The 21,289-nt window shown below is 32.3% G+C and overlaps 2 protein-coding genes across 2 annotated transcripts; both read left to right on the top strand.

Moving 5' to 3' along the window:
• The first annotated feature begins 12,488 nt into the window (after window positions 1-12,488).
• Window positions 12,489-14,305, top strand: LOC108326987 (protein trichome birefringence-like 19). The gene is made up of 2 exons (XM_017560630.2): window positions 12,489-13,025; window positions 13,372-14,305. Exons 1-2 carry the CDS (start codon window positions 12,489-12,491, stop codon window positions 14,170-14,172), a joined length of 1,338 nt encoding a protein of 445 aa, XP_017416119.1. The 3' UTR covers window positions 14,173-14,305.
• A 1,125-nt stretch (window positions 14,306-15,430) lies between these two features.
• On the top strand, window positions 15,431-16,247 carry LOC108326988 (60S ribosomal protein L37-3). The gene is made up of 4 exons (XM_017560631.2): window positions 15,431-15,558; window positions 15,638-15,773; window positions 15,843-15,944; window positions 16,024-16,247. Exons 1-4 carry the CDS (start codon window positions 15,556-15,558, stop codon window positions 16,068-16,070), a joined length of 288 nt encoding a protein of 95 aa, XP_017416120.1. The 5' UTR covers window positions 15,431-15,555; the 3' UTR covers window positions 16,071-16,247.
• Window positions 16,248-21,289: the final 5,042 nt, after the last annotated feature.

Raw genomic sequence — 21,289 nt, 5'->3', positions numbered from 1 at the left:
TATTTATATGTATTAGTTGGGAAACCAAAAATGGATTACAAAAGGACAACAAAATTTAACCCTCAAAATATAGCTATGGATGAAGAAACATAAATGAGGATTAAACATAGAGATAAGAAACTTTAGAAACTAAAGAAATCTGAATCTTTATAAGAATTACAATTTCTTTTTATATAATTGTTGTGTGTCTTACACGAATCCAGATGGTTATAAGCTCCTACTGATATTTCTCTATGTCAGAATGAGGGTAGGTTTCATCTTCCTATCACATTTTTACTTTTCAAGAAAAACTTATCAACACTTTTATTTTTATATTATCTAATAATAAATTAAGAAGATCAAATATTATCTTATCTATAATCATATTCGTATTCAATTAATACGTAAATTATTTTTTGATATAGAATGTTAATTGTTAGTATTAAGTGGAAGGAGTTAATTAAATCTACAACTTTTTCTTATAAACTTTTCAAAACTATCTCCAAATTATTAGTAGGAGAATTCAACCAACAACCTTCTTTCACCCCATTTTAATTATTTAATACACTTAGAGTTAGAGTTAAATAGTAGCTTCAAATATGTAATATATCATAGATACTTTATGTTATGCTTATATTTTGTAAAAAAAAAACAATAGCATTTTAGTATAATGTGGGATATTAAATATTAATAACACGGGGACCATAAATTGACAGGTACATATGCAATCAAATACTACAAATAGTGTCCTATGTTAATACTACCAAAAACAAGCAAAACAAGTGGCTAATATTCATGATTGCATATTGTCTTGATGATACCCATAACAAAAACGTGGCACCCTCTTTTATGTAATCGATTGAACCCTTTGAAATGCAACACAAACACTTTTTAAAGCACAATATTGCTACATTTTCTTTATCGTGTGTATATATATATATATATATATATATATATATATATATATATATATATATATATATATATATATATATATATATATATATATATATATATATATATATATATATATATATATATATATATATCAGTACAAATATAACCATTACCTTTTCTTTTTTAATTAATTTGCTTAAGTTTATATGTTAAAATGTCTGTTACTAAATAATATGAATAAACAAGTTTATCATATTACTAATCATTTGATCAAGCCTTTTAGTTGAAGGATAATAATATGAAAGAGATTCATATTAGGGATTTATCTTTTAAGAAGAGATTGTAGTAGTTAAATTTAAGTTGAAATTTCATCTTAAATAGAAATGGATAAGAAAATAAATATATAGAAATAAAAGAAAAATAAATATATTATTTTAAAGTTTTTTTTTGTTAAAGGTGGTATTTTAAATCTACTATATCAATTTGTTTATATCTCATTATCAGCTTTAAATCTTGTCATGTGTCGTCTCCTTTCAGAATAAAAAAACTAAGAAAATGCTTTGTAGTTAAATTATGAATATTTTTGTAAAGGCTTATGCTAATCCAGATTAAACTAATAAAACAAACTGTAGGCTTAATTTAAAGTATATGCAGCAGCATCAATTTGAAATATTATTCGGTGTAAATTAAATGAAATACAAATTGCTATTTTGGAAGGTTTTATGAAATGTAAGTTGGAAAGGAGATTTTAAATTTAACTTAATTTTACAATAAACAATAAATATTCTAATAACGAGTACGAATAAATAAAAATTTCAATACAATAAATTTTAACTCATAAGTTAGAAAGTAAATTTTAAACTTAATTTAACTTTATAAAATTGATTACATTTATTTATATATTTTAAATTAAATTTATTTATATCAATATATAAAATTATAATAAAATAAAAATATAAAAATCGATTTATATATAATTTTGTTTTATATATATATATATATATATATATATATATTGGAGACCATGCAGGACCACTTACAAGTGGCGTTTAGGATTTTGGCTTCACTTGCACATTATTCTTCCTTAGCTGGCAACTCCTTTGTTTTCAATTAATTTTTCCGTAAAGTTTGTTTAGAACAATAATGTAAACTCATTATTTATATCTTCACATTATTTTCTCAATTTCACAAAAAAATGAGTTATAAAATGTAGCAATCTCTATTTGCATAAAATAAATCAGTTTTGAAATATCTTTTTTATATATGTAAATTTCATTTATAAGACTATTTTTAATTCTATTTTAAACATATTTTAATTAAATTGAACTTTTTAAGAAATAATCATACTTAAAATATCATTGAATATTGCCTATAAATATCTCTCTCAACTTTAATCAACGACTCCTTCCATACTAATGGCATATGGAAACTAAAACTGCATAAATTGACCAATGTCTTCGAGAGGAGTCCCACGCACTATAAACCATTTGTAAAAGCAATTTTTTTTCATAATGTTTTGCAATAATTATTTTTATGTGGTCCAATTATTCTATGCATAAAATCTCATTTTCAATGTGTGTATACGATAAAGTATATATAGGGACTTAAGGCTAATATCTTGTTATTTTTTAATATTTATAATTAATATTTAATATTTTTTTAAAAATATGAATATCCAAAATTTGGCACCCACACTCCTTTAATTCCTCATCCATCTTTTTTAATGTTGAATTACGATAGATTGACAATTTATTATTCAATATAAGTACTTTACTACTATTTTTTTTAATGTTGATTAATTAATTTTTATATAATTATTATATTATCTTTATATTTTGATATTTTATTACTAAGTAGTTATGTGAATATATAAAAATTAATGGTTTTCAAAAATGATTTTGCTTGTGGTGTCAAGTGCCACATATACTTTTGAGCATGGTTATTACTTTATGTCTATTTCTTGGTTGTTTTAATTTTTTTTATTTCAGAATTTGAAGTGCCATGTCCTACCATTACCACGACAAAGACTGTATAGCAAAGGAAAGTAACTAACCTTGAACATATGGCTACCTTTTTCTTATAGACATAATTTTTTTGAGTTTTGAGATGTTTTGTCAGCCTGTCAATTATAAATATTATATTGAAGAAGACGTTAAAACTAAAAAGAAAAAACTCTAAGTTATAATTCATTCGTTAGATTTGGGATGATACCGGGTCGGATCAGACACAGATAGTGTCTATTTACTGTTCAATCTAAAACAAAAAAATTTATCTGCTATCCGTCTATTATCTGTGTACATATTCATTTAAAAATTACCTTACAACCCACGAATACATATGAATATTTAAAAAAAATATATTTTATACACTTTTAAAACAAAATTAGAAAAAAATATATAAAATAAAATAAATTTTAATTTTAATTAAATTTAATATGATAAAATATAAATAATTTTAATTTTAATTAATTTAATAAAATATAAATTAAAGTTTTATTTTTATTTTTTGCGGGTAGCAAATACCACAGGTACAGGTAGTATAATATTCTTACTCGACCCATTTATAAATCGTTACCTATTACCTACATATAATAAATACTTGCAGATCTATTGTGAATTTTATCTGAAAATACTCATGGACATAAGTATTTTTGTTATCTAGCTAGGATTCATGTATAATGTATATTTCGAGTTTGTATAATAAAAAGAGTACTTAAGTTAATTATTATAAACATCATATTTTTTTTATTAGCAATAATTAATATATAAATAAAAGAATGAGACATTAGGATGTTTCCACTCATGTACAATACAAATAAAAAAGAAAGATGAGAAATTGAAACCTATGAATATTAAATCTTTTCAACATATGAAATTCACAAACAACACCAAACTCCCATAAGATAAAACACAAATGAGATAATTTTATGATTTTTACAAACTCAATATTATAAAAAAAATTCTACGTTCTATATTTAACATATAATAAATTTGTAAAAATATAAGGTCCAACAAACTTCCGTAAATTATAATTATCTTCTTTACAGTAAGTTTACTAGAAAACCTTAATAATAAAACAACATATAATATAAATAATGGTAATAAAAGATTAGAATGAAGGATAATAACATATGAAATCTTTGTTTTTATCTCTCTCTGAAATTAATGTAAAACAAATTATACATATATTTTTGGATATAGATACTAATTAATATGAAAAATTTACCTTTCATATTTTGTTTCTTAATCTTATCCTAGCTTTTATATCTCAATCAGTTGTGTTATCTGATAGTGACATATTTTACTATGAATTCAGTATTGAATTAGAGAAAATATCAATTCTTTCTCATCCTTTTTACCTTGTAAATCCTAGTTTTCATTTAGTTTAAGAAATGGTTTCATCTTAAGCTTTAATTAGATAAATTGATCATTAACCCCTTTATTTATACAAGTTAATTAGTTGGAAGAAGTCTCTGCATCAAATGAAGAGTGCTGGAACCAGAGAAAACAAGAAAACAACAAAAATAGCAAAAATATGAAGAACCAGAATCTGGAAAAAAGTTAGCTGGAGCGCCCTTTTTCCATGGGCGCTGGAGCGGGCTCTGCACCAGGACTGGAGCTAGCTGGAGCGCCCCCTACAAAAGGGCGCTGGAGCGCCCTTTTTCCTGTTTTCGCGCGCTGGAGCGCGGTCTCAAGCGCGCCTGCTGCTGATTTGGCAGATTGGGTTTATTTAACCCCAAATTAGAAGGGCTTTGATATCTTTGGCATCCCAGACACAAATTCTCTCAATTGGAGCGTCCAGAGGCGAGCTAGGAGCTGTGGGAACAGCCCTTCTTCATCCTTGGGTCCTCCTCCTTCTTCCATTTCCACCATTGTTGTAAGCTCAAGCTCTCCATTCATGGAGAGCTAGTTTCATTCTTGTTGGGGATTGATGTAACCACGGATCTTTTATGTAATTACAGTTGTTTTGAATGATTATATGCCTCTTTCATTGATTGTTAGTGTTTAATTCCTCTACTTAAAGCTTGTATGAGTAATTCAACCATATCATGATTTTAGGGTTTGCTTGATATTGGGAAATATTGGGTGAATCTAGAACTGGATTAAATACCTAAAGGAAATTGTATCTAGGGATAGAACTAGGACCTTTGGTTGTCTTGAATCTCAATTCTTAAAGCGGATGAACTTGTTAGGTTTTCCAAGGGATTGGAGTTTAAGAAGTAAGTCTAGGCTCTCTCTACCAAGGGATTGGGTTTGAGTAAATTAGAAGATTGACATTGGCTAATTAATGAAGAGGAAGTGATTTTCTATACATAAGAGTGAAGTAGGTGAAATCAACCCCCAACAATATCATTCCATATCATTTCTAATCTTTCCATTTCTAAGTGTTTGCGTTATCAAAGATCACTTTTACCATTTACTTTTTATCTTTACTTTAATTGCATGAAAACCACAAAAACATGAAATCATTCTTTAGTCTAAATTAGTTAGATATTATACGATTGTCTAGGACACGAGTCTCTTGGGAAACGATATCTGGTCTTACCGGTTTTATTACTTGAACGATTTGGTACACTTGCCAAAGTCTCAACAAGTTTTTGGCGCCGTTGCCGGGGACCCGTGTTAAACTAGACTTTTGTGTGATTTTTAACCGATTTAGGCTTTATCTTTTTGTGTATAATTTTCTATTTTGTTGTAATTATTATCTTTATTTTTGGGCTGACTTGTGGCACGAGTTTGGTTGTTTTCTAGCGTATGCAGGGAAACATCCGTACAAGGAGGACTGTATCATCTGAACCACTCCTTGTGGATCCTGAGATCGAGAAAACAGCTCGTAGAAACAATAGTGACACCAGGAGACAACAAGCTCTAAGTCAACAAGGTGCCCCTCAATCCTCATTTCCTTTCAACAATCAAGAAATAGAATCTTTTGATTCTTCTTCTGTGAACGGGATGGCTGGCGCAGGACCACCTCCAAGGAGAACCATAGGGGACTCAATAACCTACACAAGCCCGAGGAATTTCTCAAGCATTGTGAGGCCCACTATGAGTGACAAGCTGGCAGAAATGAAGCCTGCTCTACTCCAGCTCATCAGTTCAAACCAATTCTCTGGCCTGGACAATGAAGACCCTCATGCGCACTTGGTCACCTTTTATGAGTTGTGTGGCACTATGGGTGTACAAGGGGAGGATGAAGAAGCATTGTACATGAGACTCTTCCCATTCTCACTGAATGGCAAAACAAAGGCTTGGCTCCAGTCACAGCCTAATCAAAGTCTTACGAGCTGGGAGGATGTAGAATACAAATTTCTAGCACGCTTCTTTCCACCATCAAAGAGCACAGAGGTGAAGGCTACCATTGCTACCTTCGTACAAGGTGTAGATGAACCACTTTGTGAAACCTGGGAAAGATTTAAATCCTTACTGAGAAAGTGTCCCAGCCATGGATTCAGTCTAGAAATGCAAGTGCAAACTTTCTGTAATGGTTTGCAACCTCATACTAAGATGATACTAGACGCATCTTTTGGTGGTTCAGTACTATTTAAAACTGCTGATGAAGCCATTGCGGTGATTGAAAATATGGCTTCCACTGACATGCGGAGCCAACATGGGAGAAATCCAGCACAGAGGAGAGGAGTGTATGAATTGAGTGCCCAGGATGCTTTACTTGCACAAAATAAGATTCTGGCCCAACAGATGGAACTCCTAACTCAACATATGGCCAAACTACCTCAGCAGTTGCAAGCAATGCAAGCTCAACCTCAACCACATCATCAAGTAATGAGATGTGATTTCTGTGGAGATAACCACCCCAACGGCCATTGTCAAAGTCCTAGTACATCCCAACCTGAAGAAGTCAATTATATGGGAAATCAAGGACGGCAACACTTCTTCAACAATCATTTCCCTAATCCTTCCAATCAAGGGTGGAGACAATATCAAGAAGCTTCTAGCAGTAAAAATCCGTATCAACCTGCTCAGCATTATCAACCTCAAAATGATCGGACTTCAAAGCTAGAAGATACTTTGCAAATGTTTATGCAGCAGTCCATCCAAAACCAGAAAAACACTGATGCATCCATAAAGAACCTGGAAGTGCAAGTTGGTCAATTGGCTAAGCAATTAGCAAACCAACAGGGTGGACATTTTACTGCAAATACTCAAGCCAACCCGAAGGAGGAGTGTAATGTAATATTCACAAGAAGTGGGAAAGAGGTTGGAAGAAAAGAAGAAGAAGAAGAAAAGCCAGAAGAAGAAGATCAGAAAGAAAATGAAGAAGAAGAAGACATGGTTGGAAGAGAAGAAGAGAATAAAAAGAAAGAAAAAGAGAAAAATCAAAAAGAGAAAGAAATAGTGAAACACCTCCCTTACCCAAAAATCCCATCTACTAAAGGGAAGGAGAAACAGTTGGCTCGGTTCAAGCAAATATTCGATCAACTTGAGATCACCATGCCATTGACCGAAGCACTGCAACAAATTCCTGCTTATGCGAAATACATGAAGCAAATCCTCAGCAAGAAGAAATATTTAGATGAGGAAACAATTGAAGTACAGGGAAATTGTAGTGCCATCATGCAGAAGACTCTTCCTCCAAAATTTAAAGATCTAGGGAGTTTCACCATTCCATGCACTATTGGAAACCACGAGATAGGTAGAGCTCTCGTTGACTTAGGGGCTAGTATCAATCTGATACCCCTATCTATGCTTAAGAAGATTGGTGGTCTTGAAGTCAAGCCTACGAGAATGATGTTGCAGTTGGCGGATAGATCCATCAAGTATCCGTATGGTGTCGTGGAAGATGTGGTGGTCAAAATAGATAAACTCCAATTCCCGGTGGATTTTGTAGTTATGGACATAGAAGAAGATGTCGAGATACCACTCATACTTGGAAGACCTTTCATGAAGACAGCTAAGGTTGTCATTCATGTAGAAGAAGGAACAGTGAAATTGAAAAACCAAGATGAGGAAGTAACTTTCAACGTCTTTGGAGTTGAGCAGCAAAATCATGAAAAAGAGACTAGTATTGAAGCCACTGATGAAATTTTATCAATTACTAGTCTAACAGAGCAAGCTGCCAAGTTGGTCAAGAGGAGCTTCAGCTGTTTATCCCCAAGAGTAAAGGGAGAGGAAGAAGAAAAAGAAGAAGAACTAGTCCACCAAAATTCTGTGATAGCAAGCGATGAGCCCAAACCTGGAAAACTAGTGAGATTCAAGAATAAGTTATGGGTCATCAAGAACATAAAGATAAATGGAGTGCTTGAGATAGAGGCTCCATATTCTAGGAGAGTCAAGTTGGTGACTAGGAAATTGCGGAGAGGATGTTGGTGTCATGACAAGAAGAAGCATTCCAACATCAAAAATCAAACTTGAGCTTAATGGTGTCAAGCTAATGACGTTAAACAAGCGCTTACTGGGAGGCAACCCAGCTTTCTAACCCTTTCTCTTTGTGTGATTTTGTTATTTGAGTGTATTTTTATTGTTTGAATTTGCTTTTGAATGTTTTGATTTGATTTGGTTATTTTGGAGCATGTTAATTTCAATCGTAGTTTTTGTGTTGTTAATGGTTAACTTGTGTAATGTTGAGTTTTATTGTGTATTGTTGTGTTTTAGAATTGTTCAATCTGTTTTTATGTGTTCTAGTGTGATTGAGTATGTTCTGAATGGTTATGTTGAGTTTAGGTATGTTTAAAGTGTTAAATTTGAAGCCTTGAGTTGTAGAATTAGAAAGCTTTGGAAGTGTGCACCTAAATTGGCATTCTTGCACTCAATTTCAATCCTTATGGATTTGATCAAGTTTGTATAGTGAAAACATGTTAATCTGGGCTGAATTGAGCTTCAAGAAGTGCCAAATTCCAAAAATCGTAGGTGTAGTTGTGAAATTCTGCAAATCTGCAATCTGGTATGGCGCTCCAGCGCCCTCTGCTCAGGGGCGCTCCAGCGCGCTCAGCACGAATCCAGTTTTCTGGCATTCTGACCCATAGCTAGCTCCAGCGCCCTCTGTTTAGGGGCGCTCCAGCTAGCTCCAACCAGACCAGATTTTTCAGCAACTCTATTTTTCTCTTCTGCTTCAAATTTTTCATGCTCCAGGCTGTGTTTTGTGATTTTTCTTGCATATTTAGTGTGCGTTTGACCTTGTGAACTCATGATCATGTGATCTAATGATTGTTTGTTCCAAATACATACATTGTGAGCTCACATTTGCAAACTTTATTTTCAATCTTTTGTGCAGAAATGACTTCTTCATCCATCTCCAAGAGAATAAAAACAAACGCCGCCACAAAGTAGAGATGTCAACAGAGGAATATGCGACCCAAGTAGCATGGCTTGGGGACCAACCCAATTTATTGGGGGAGGTGGTGCAGAAAATGAAGGAGTCTGACAATGAGCTACAAATCATGAGTCACAGGACCTTTTATTTTGCTTTCTTTTACTTTGGTTGCTAGTTAGCTTTTGTTTTTCAATTTTAGTTAAGTTGTTTTAGTTATCTGGCTTGTTAGACTTATGCTGATTCATAATGCTTATGGTTTGATATGAAATGATGCTTGAGATGGGTCAATTTAGTTCAAATTGTATTGCTTCCTTCATGAAAAAGTCTGAGAATGCTGTATGCTTAACTGAGATCATTATTCATGGCAGTTGCTTGATGTTATTGTGGAACCTCGAGTTGACCTTGTGAGATGTTGTGCCTTAGAATTTTCTTGTGAATGCTATCATATTTGATCACAATTGACTTTGCCTGAGTTTTTCTGATATGAACCATTTTCTTGTTAGTTGCACATGATCAAGGTCATCTTGCTCTCCTACTTCTTCCACATTTTGCCAAAAGAAACCAATTCAAAACCTTTCGACCTTGATTGATAAATGACTCTTTTTGAACCTTAAAGCCCAAATGAAATTTCCCTATTTTCCTTACCTTGAGCTAAATGGAGAAATCATCTGTACTGTAGGAGAATGGTTTAAGTTTGGGGGAGTTGTTATGAAAGGATGAATTGAGAAAAATTTAAAAGATACAAGTAACAAAAAGGAAGAAAGAAAAAGAGAGAAGGAAAAGTACTGAATGAAAAACAGTTGGGTGTAAGTTCGACATTGGTGGTAATCTAAGTGAAGCAAAAGAGAACTTTTATTCATGATTGTAATTGTTTGATCTCTTAGCTCAAGGTGCTTTGTTATCCAGAAAAACCATGTTCCTTCTTAGCCCAGCCACAATACAAGCCAATGAAAGTCCTTGTGATGTTGACTTACTTGTGAATGTGTTTAATTTGGTTGAAACAAATGGCAAAGTTGATTTGTGTGACAATTTGATAGTAGAGTGATAGACACACATCCTTATACACCAGTGCATTAGAGTGAAACACCATCTTAAGTGAGGATTGGTTCTACATAATTTAGTAAAGCATCCTGCCATGACTGTTGATCTCTTATAAACTATGGCATTTGATTGATTGATTGTGTTGTGAGCATCATAGTGGAAAACTAACATGATACACATTTCTAGTTGTTTCAAGTTAAGCAATGTATTATGAATCCAACTGTAATCTTTGAAATATGTTTTGTTTGACAGTCAGATACCTTTTGCTTGAGGACAAGCAAGGTTCTAAGTTTGGGGGAGTTGATAGTGGCATATTTTACTATGAATTCAGTATTGAATTAGAGAAAATATCAACTCTTTCTCATCCTTTTTACCTTGTAAATCCTAGTTTTCATTTAGTTTAAGAAGTGGTTTCATCTTAAGCTTTAATTAGATAAATTGATCATTAACCCCTTTATTTATACAAGTTAATTAGTTGGAAGAAGTCTCTGCATCAAATGAAGAGTGCTGGAACCAGAGAAAACAAGAAAACAGCAAAAATAGCAAAAATATGAAGAACCAGAATCTAGAAAAAAGTTAGCTGGAGCGCCCTTTTTCCATGGGCGCTGGAGCGGGCTCTGCACCAGGACTGGAGCTAGCTGGAGCGCCCCCTACAAAAGGGCGCTGGAGCGCCCTTTTTCCTGTTTTCGCGCGCTGGAGCGCGGTCTCAAGCGCGCCTGCTGCTGATTTGGCAGATTGGGTTTATTTAACCCCAAATTAGAAGGGCTTTGATATCTTTGGCATCCCAGACACAAATTCTCTCAATTGGAGCGTCCAGAGGCGAGCTAGGAGTTGTGGGAACAACCCTTCTTCATCCTTGGGTCCTCCTCCTTCTTCCATTTCCACCATTGTTGTAAGCTCAAGCTCTCCATTCATGGAGAGCTAGTTTCATTCTTGTTGGGGATTGATGTAACCACGGATCTTTTATGTAATTACAGTTGTTTTGAATGATTATATGCCTCTTTCATTGATTGTTAGTGTTTAATTCCTCTACTTAAAGCTTGTATGAGTAATTCAACCATATCATGATTTTAGGGTTTGCTTGATATTGGGAAATATTGGGTGAATCTAGAACTGGATTAAATACCTAAAGGAAATTGTATCTAGGGATAGAACTAGGACCTTTGGTTGTCTTGAATCTCAATTCTTAAAGCGGATGAACTTGTTAGGTTTTCCAAGGGATTGGAGTTTAAGAAGTAAGTCTAGGCTCTCTCTACCAAGGGATTGGGTTTGAGTAAATTAGAAGATTGACATTGGCTAATTAATGAAGAGGAAGTGATTTTCTATACATAAGAGTGAAGTAGGTGAAATCAACCCCCAACAATATCATTCCATATCATTTCTAATCTTTCCATTTCTAAGTGTTTGCGTTATCAAAGATAACTTTTACCATTTACTTTTTATCTTTACTTTAATTGCATGAAAACCACAAAAACATGAAATCATTCTTTAGTCTAAATTAGTTAGATATTATACGATTGTCTAGGACACGAATCTCTTGGGAAACGATATCCGGTCTTACCGATTTTATTACTTGAACGATTTGGTACACTTGCCAAAGTCTCAACATTATCCCATCAACCTAGTAAATGTAGTAAATGTTGAGATAACAGTTTCAATCATCAACCAATTTACATCTTCATCTCGTATACAATACGAAACATGCTTATGTGTGGATTTTTGAACTTTTTCTCCTTTTAAAAATACACTATGACACACATGACAAATGAGTAAAAAAGTACCACAATTTTATATGGTATCTCTCCATATTAAGAGGTGTCCCATTTCGTGACTCTCCCTCTTTTTTTCTTCTATGTTTAGTCTTATTAGTAAGATAAAGATAAAATAGTATGGACTGGCCCCAGCAGAAAAATTAAATAACAGTATATTATTTAAAGTGTAATAATAAAGAATTAGCGTCCGATGCTAATTAAAGTATTATCGGCCAATTCACACAAAATTACTAACATATACATTTGTATTGATTTTAATATAATAATATTGATTTTGCATACTTTGGAATGCCTTAAAAAAAAGAACAAGATTTATTTATTTATAGGGTTTAGCCTTACGTGTAATGATCACTCTAGCCAAAAACAATGACTTATCGTAAAATACATAATATGAATATTCCAAGCCACTATAGGTGCTGGTTCAATTGAATTTTCTTTACCTTTACTCTAACCACACATCAAAATACAAGATATATGTACGTATATATAAACCATCTCAGGAAAGCTTCTGAAGCAGATTTGATCTAAGACATGAAACTTCTCAATGGAAATGGGAAGCATGCACCAGGAAAACTTCTCAAGAGTGTTGTTATCCTTCTTCCCTTCACCCTATTCATCCTCATGATACCGTTTCCTCTTAGGAAAAACTCTAGCTTTTTATCTCCTAATGACTCTAGCTTTTTACCTTCTAATAACTCTAGCTTTTCCTCTCCTAAAAACTCTAGCTTTTCCTCGCCTAATAAGGTGTATGTTAATAGAAGCAGCTATGATTTGAACGTGACAGAGATGAAACGATGCAACGTGTTTTCTGGGGAGTGGGTTCCGTACAGTAAAGGACCTTATTATGATAACGAGACCTGTAATTTGATACTGGATCAGCAAAACTGCATGAAGTTTGGGAGACCTGATAGAGAGTTTCTCAAATGGAGGTGGAAACCTGATGAATGTGAGCTTCCACTCTTCGATGCAACCCTTTTCTTAGAGATTGTCAGAGGAAAGTCCATGGCCTTTGTCGGAGACTCCGTCGGAAGAAATCAAATGAATTCTTTGTTGTGCCTCCTAAGTCCTGTAAGTAAGAACACTCATCAATCAATGCCACAGTGTAACTTTCTACTTGAAGAAGCTGAATTTTTCTATCCTTAAATTATACTTTTTTACTGTGTGACCATGCATGAAAGCTATTTCCTAACAAACAAGAAAAGTACTGGTTGCTTTTGGGAACAAACACCGAAGAAAGAGGCTTTGTGTCTCCTTTGGGCAAAGTACTATTTTACTCTCTTTCACTTGTTGTATAACGCACGTATAGCAAATGTGTTGATGAGTTCCGTACATATTTTCATTACTCAAAAACATGCATATCTGAAAGAAAGTCCTCGTCCTGGTCGGAAAATATGATTTCATGACTTTCTTTCAGGTGGCTCGTCCTGAGGATATTTCCAGTAGATATGATACAAATCCCATGTATTTCAGAAGGTGGTTCTACGCAGATTACAATTTTACAGTTGTAACACTCTGGTCCCCGTTTTTGGTGAGAACCAACGATGTCCACAGCAGCCTCATCACGAATCTGTATCTAGATAGGGCAGACGAATCGTGGAATGAAGTGAAAAACTTCGATTTTGTCATTATCTCAGCTGGGCAATGGTTCTTTCGGCCAGCATTGTTCTATGAAAAAGGACAGCTTGTAGGGTGCCACAAGTGTGAGCAAAGCAACATCACAGACCTGAGTCACTACTACGGATACAGAAAAGCGTTCCGAACAGCACTCAGAAGTATACTGAACCTTGAAGGGTTCAAGGGGGTGACATTTTTGAGAACATTCTCGCCTGCACACTTCGAGAATGCTGAGTGGAACAAAGGAGGGAGTTGTGAGAGGACAAAGCCTTATGGGAAGGAGGAAATGAAGTTTGATGGTTACATTTTTGAGACATACAAGGTTCAGGTGGAGGAGTTTAGAGCAGCGAAAAAGCTAGGAAGGAAGAGGGGTTTGAAGTTTTTGATGCTGAACACGACTGAAATCATGTTGCGTAGGCCTGATGGACATCCCAACATCCATGTCTGGGGACATGAAATGAAGAACACGCACAGTGATTGTGTTCACTGGTGCTTGCCTGGCCCTATTGACACATGGAATGAGCTTTTATTCTATAAGTTGAAAACTCTGAAATCTTTTATTTCTTCGTTACACGGATTTGTCAAGGATACATCACATTAGTTCATTCTAAATCTAACTCAATTTTATAGAACACAATTTAAGTAATATTTGTAGGTATTATGAAATCATATTATCTCTTTAGTCAATCGGTAACTTTCAATTCTTAATACAAAGTGTGATTTTTTTTTTTCTGGAATAACACTGTTTCACTTTTTTATTATATAAGATAGCATTATAATTATCCCGATGACACATTCTATGACGCAATTTAGTTTCTGGAGATCCGAATTCAAATCATGTTTATATTTATGGTTGGATTTTGTATAATTAAATGGTTGGAATGCATTCTTTTTTTGAATTATTAAAGGGTAGGAGATGGAAAATAAATTATTTGAGAAATGGAAAATGTACAAGTGTAATGTAATTTATTATGATGATAATTTATTGAATCTATAGTTATTAAAATTATAGTTTAAAAATAAATGAAAAAATAATAGGGAGAAAAATTATTGTTTAATAAAAAAAAACTCATTAGTTTGAAATGATTTAAGATTATTTATTTGAATTAAAGTTGACAAATATATATTTATATAATTAAAGTATAACTAACAATTAATTTCTAAAATAACCAATACTTTTTTTTACCTACACATCTATTAATAATTTTTACTAACAATTCTAAAAAAACAAAAATAAAAGTAAAATAATTTTTACTTTTCTGAATATTATAAAGTCAATTTATTTCAAAGAATAATTTAACTTTTTTAAAATATACATTTACTTTGTTGAACTTCATTATTATTAACTTGATTTTTTTCAACAAAAATTTACTAAATTAACATTCTTATTTTCTTTTTCTTTTTACCTCATTGTATTTTAATAAAAAATATTTTTTGGTTTTATTGTTCACTATTTTCTAATTCTGTTAAGTATGTGTTGTTATTGTTTTGATATTTTTTTAAGATGCAATGCCATTTACTTGCTGCTCAGTTTTAATTCAGCATTTAAAACTGAGCAGGCCGAAATCAAGTTTCGCAAAAGTGCTCCAACACCAAAGCTCATTGGTCCCTTACAAGTTCGTAGGTTAACAAATACTTCAATTAGAGCATAGATATAACTTAAATTAATTATAGCATTTTATCTATTTTAAATAAACATAGAATTTTTATATTTTTTACGTAAAACTTAAATTTATCTTATTAAATTTAATAATAGCATATTATTATATTTTATCTCATTTAATTTAATGATAGTATATAGCTTACCATTTTCTAGAACATAGAATTTTCTGTATTTCTATTAATTTCACCTTCTTTATGTTGTTTTTGCACCGCTATATAATTGGGCTGAAGGCCCATACAAAAACAATAACCTACCGCTGTCCCGGCACGCTTATAAGTCCTCTCCTTTCAGAGAAATTAGGGTTTCTGCTCTGCTGCTACAATGGTATCGTTTTCTTTCTTTATTATCTGTAGACCTGTTACGAAATTGATTCTGATTGTGTTTGGATTTTGTATCATTGTAGGGTAAGGGAACAGGGAGTTTCGGTAAAAGGAGGAACAAGACCCACACCCTTTGTGTTAGATGCGGTCGTCGCAGCTTCCACCTCCAGAAGAGTCGGTGTGCTGCGTGTGCTTTCCCAGCAGCGCGCACTAGAAAATGTAACTCTTTTACTTTTATCAAATTAGGGTTTGTTTAAGGATTCGGTTTTCGCTGATCGATGGTTTCAGATAACTGGAGCGTGAAGGCTATTAGGAGAAAGACCACTGGAACTGGAAGGATGAGGTACCTGCGTCACGTGCCTCGCAGATTCAAGAGCGGCTTCAGAGAGGGTATAATCGGTTGATTATTTGAGTGTATAAATTTGGGCATTGGTTTAGGGTTTTGGCTAACGTGGTGATTTTGAATCAGGTACCGAGGCTGCACCCAGGAAGAGAGGAGCGGCTACCACTGCCTAAGCTTTCCAAGGTAGCATTTTTTCTGGATCATTGAATTGTAGGAGTTAATGGTTCTGTGTTGTGCAAAACCCTGTGGGACATTTATTTTTCTTTCTGTCGATTTGATCTCATTTGATTTATATGGATTTTGTATTTCGACTTGAGCATGATAAGGAATTTTGGTTTGATGGTTTTTTACTTTACGTCTTTATTTTAGTTTTCAACTCGGGCCCTTATTTTTGGTGTTGTGGTTGTTGGCAATGAATTATAACCAACTAGTTTACCTTAATCATATTATTAAGGTAGTTTGGATTGCTGCCTTGGCTTAGATTTTTCTACCATAGGAGAATTTGAGTTTGGAATGTGCTACTACTTGATGATTTATCAAAAGAAGATAGGAGAATATGCTACTCTGCGGTAGATAACATGTAATGTTAGGAGATAGTCAAGATGTTTCTCCTATAAAATTGTATCAGTGGTACATAATTTCTTGAAATTAGATGATAGAAGTTTAAGAAGGGATCACTTCGTGTCTTTTCTGTTTTCCGTCTCAAATATCTGACAATACAATGTATAGGGCCAAACTAGGTTTAGGTATAAGGGATTTTACTACCATTGCCGAATAAGTTTTTTATTCTAATGTTGTGATGATGTTTTCAATTTCGTTTTCCCATTTTACATATTCACTTTGATCTCATTTAAAAAACAACAACATAGGGTTATTTCGTCAAATGAATGGATGCATCTTATTCTGAAGGGTGCTCTAAATCTACCTATTGAGACGATATTTAGTCTCACAATATGGCCCTAAAAACACTAAAATTATTGGATTAATACAATTAGGTCATATCTGGTCCTGATTGTAAAACCGCCGCCACGAGAAAACACTTGCCTAAAATGGTTTAGATATTATTTTCAACATATATTATATATTGGAATTTCAAATTCATTTTTACTGTATTGTAATAGCCCAGAATATCTTGCCAACTAACATTACTCATGTTACAAATAAATAAATATGAAATTTGAATGTATCCCCTTCTTGAGTGCGTAACAGTTCCGTATATTTTCCCCTACACCCCTTATTAAAAAGAATTCCCATTTTGCCTTTTCGAAGTTGTAGAATCTGGAAGTAAAAAATCACTTCCGATTTTGTAAAATTCAGATGCCATTAAAGTCATGTTTTGAGAGCTTTCAATTAAAAAAAATTACAACTCACATGACACTAAAATTGAGAGCTAATTAAATGTGAAAAAAAAGACTGAATAAACTGACCTGAAAATAAAGACCAAAATATATGTAAGTCAATTAAAATAATATTGATAGATCATACAAAATATTGTGAAGTTTTAAAGTGAAAGCTGTATATTTAAATTCTAAAAAGTAAGTATAATGGTTAACTGAGTTATCGATTCTCACCCTTCAAAAGAAGATGAAATATTTAGAGTAATAAATTAGATGAAGGGACGAATGCAAAATATCCCATGGATAGCTCAATAAGCAACGGCTCATATGTGTTCAAAATACTCAATTATATCAATATCATTTTTTCAATTATAAATAATTTATATCAATATTATATTAAGAAAATTCTAATAATAAAAGGGACACTTACAATCAACCACTTAATTTTATCATTACTCAAACTTAAAATCACTACTTAAACTGGAACAGCTCCAATCAAGTTTTAACACGCGGCTTAAACAAATAAGATATTTTTGTATTATGCTGAATAATAGATATAGATAATGATAGATAGCTATCAATTCCATTTTAAAAAAGTACCCAACTTATCGTTACAGAATATTTAAATCTTCATTCCAGTCAGTAATCTTTTAGTAAAGTCGTTTTTTATGATACTTTATAAAGTAAATATTAAATTTATAATGAAAAAGTTTAGAATCGATTCTTTGAATATGTGAACTTATTCTTTTAAACAATGTAAAGTAAATGAGACAAGATGTACAATGCGAATAGGAAATGTCAAATTATAAGAATAAAACAACCTGCAAGCAGGCCGACACATGTAGCCGACAATAATAAGTTTATTACATCAAATTATTATTTTACTCACAATTTAGCAACTGCTCTAATATTTATTTGAGATATTACAATATTGTTAAAGTTAAATTGTGGTTAGTTGGAATATTTTGATGTTTGAATGAAAAACATTTGTTGAGTGAAGTCAACTTTGCATGAAGAAATTACTAGGTGTTTAAGATATATGTAGTTTTGATTATCGACTAATTTAACATGTAACTAAATATTATTAACTTTTAATAACTTTAAAATATTAATTTATTATATCAAAATTGGTGACAACATGTAGTGAGATTACCTAAATACTTTTGTTTAAATAAATTTCATAGAAATCATGATCAGCTCTCAAGATATAAAAAAATTATAGATAATTTTATCTCTTAGGAACTAATTTGTATTACTATCACCTGTATAATGATTTTAGTTGACATGACCTTAATGAATAAAAAATAATGTAGTATTTAATGTTAAAATTTTAAGTGTATCACATTGAATATAAAGGAAAAAATAAAATATTATATAAGATTAAAGATTTATTAATTTATTGTCTTAAGGTTTTTGATAGAAAATTGTGTTAATTCTTTATACGATTGAGTTCATGTTTCATTGATGTTCTATTTTCTTAATAAATTTCTTTTTCAGTAGACCTACTATTTTAAATATTGATGATTTGTCCTGAACTAAAAACAAAATAACTATATTTTTCTTTAACTAAACTTCATAATAACTATAGTGTTATCTGGATGTTGATAATCCAAGTGGAAGAGTTTTTATTCTTCTATGAATTTAAGGTTAATACATTATAATGATGTGATTATTTTTTCATAAGTAAAAAAAAATATTTGTTTAATAGTGTAACATCATCTTGGAAGTGTCAAATACTTTTTGAGGATAAATATCATCTCAAACACTCTTTCAAGAGTGAAGGTTTGACACTATTTGACAATTTTTATAGAGATAAAACGGTCTTGATTATAATTAACTTTTATATTTTTAAAATAGAAAGTAAATAATGAGAAAAGGATAGTGAGAATAGTATTAAATAGATGTAAAATAAAAAAAATTTAGTGTCACAGTATCATTCTCTTTTTTGTTATAAATAGAGAATATATATTCCATACAAAGAATATTAATCTCACACATAATTTTTGACTGTATTCAATAAAACTCAACCAAAAACAATAATAACCAATTAAATAATAAAAAACAAATCTTTTGTAAATAAAAAAATTTACACAACAAAACAAGGATTTTACAAACTACACTTTAATGAACTAGAAGTCAAACATTTTAATAGCTATCAACTAATTTAAGCACGTAGGAATGTCTTTTCCATGTGCAACATTTTACTCTATATTTCGTTGTTCATGCAAACTTTATTTCTTTCTTAAATGAATATTTTCATACTTCTCAATATTTTCACTGTCCATTTAATTGTTTCAAAGAAAACAACTCCATGCACATTCACCAGGGACAATTAATTATTACTCACATTATATTAAAAATTCTGCGATTAAAATGAAATTAGCACAATTTATTTATATAAGGCATAAATCGTTGAAATCTTATGAATAAAGCAAAAAAGAACAATAACAAACTTTACCACAGAATATAAATAAGTTTTTTTAAGTAATAATAGTTTTATTTCCTTTATTTTCTCTTTAGACATTTTGAAAAGTTGGCAAAAGAGCTTCTAAGTCTAATTAGCCATCTTTTTACAATATTTTAGCTCAACAAACGGTAAACTTAGCTTTGAAGAATTTTGTGCTTTGTTAAGAGTATTTCCCTTCTTGCAGTTTTATTTATTTATTAATTAATTTATTTTTCATAGAAATGATGACCTTGTGATCCAACCAACAACCACCACACAATATAATAGAGGAAAAATATATTTTAACACAGATTTTTTTATAATATTTTGCTTTGCTTCTTCACTTATTATAGTTTATATTTAATATTTAAGAACAACCATAACTCAATAACAGCCAATAACTGCAACATTCCATGCCACTACTCTCCAACTATATATAATAAATTCATTTTTCTAATCATCATTCTTTTACAGGAAACAACTGCTCATTGTAATTAATTTTAATTATTTTTCGATGAGAAATCTTAATGAAAAAGCTACAATAGTACTGAAAGGGGAAATTTATAATTACTAATAAATTTATGGTTTAATCATTCACTAAGTCTCTATTTTCGCATGGAATCTCAATTTGGTCCCTTTCTTTCTGGAAATATCAATTGGATCCCAAATTTATGAAAATTGTAACAATTGGATCCTTTCCGTTAAATTCTCTTCAACGGTGTTAGTGTTTGTCTGATGTGGCACGCTGTAGTCAGTTTCTTAACTGACGTGGCTGAGTGAAGTCACTTGACGGAGAGCTTAAAACCCTTTCACTGCGCCTCAACCCAATCCTAAAACCTTATCTCTTTCTCTTCTTCTTCTTCATCCTTTTCTTATTCATCTCATTCTCTCAATTTCAATGGATTCTTCTGAGTCTTCTTTTCCCCAAACCTCTGTTTTTCTTTCTGACCAATCGCCGTCTCTTGACACCGCATCAGACTCCGACAACGACGGCTTTGTTAGTGGTGAGGAGGGGGATTTCGAGCCGGAGTCCACCAGGCCCGTTCTTGTTAAAACTTCTGCGCCGGTTGAGGAGCCTCAGCTTGATGGGCCTCTCCATGAGGCCCACAGGCCCATTGCTAAGGTCACTGAGGACGATGATGGTTCGGTTGAGGACGCGGACGACGTTGCTGAGGGTGATGCGGACGGTGTCGTTTGGCAGAATAGCGGTGAGAGGGAGGAATCGAGGGAGGAATCGAGGGAGGATGTGAAGGACGGGGATTTTAGCGATAGTAACGAGGTGTTTGTGGAGGCTAATACAGTTTGAGCTGCTTCTTACAGCTGCTACATTGGTAGCTGCAGTATTTACTGCTATAGCAGGTGTATTTGGAATGAACTTTGAAACCACAGTTTTTGACTATCCATCTGGATTCAATTTGGTTTTGGTAATTACTGGTATTGCTTGTATAGCATTGTATTTCGCTCTCCTATTTTATTTTAGGTACAAGAAAGTGCTTGCAGCTTAAACTTAAATACCAATAAATTTTATTCATTCCCCTTTATTCATTTTTTAACTGTTATTACAAAACAAAATGAAAATGTCATTATTTCTTCAAAATTTTAATTCCAG

This window comes from Vigna angularis, chromosome 2, assembly GCF_016808095.1.
Source record: "Vigna angularis cultivar LongXiaoDou No.4 chromosome 2, ASM1680809v1, whole genome shotgun sequence".
Taxonomy (NCBI): Eukaryota; Viridiplantae; Streptophyta; class Magnoliopsida; order Fabales; family Fabaceae; genus Vigna; species Vigna angularis.
This window is presented reverse-complemented; position numbering and strand designations above follow the sequence as displayed.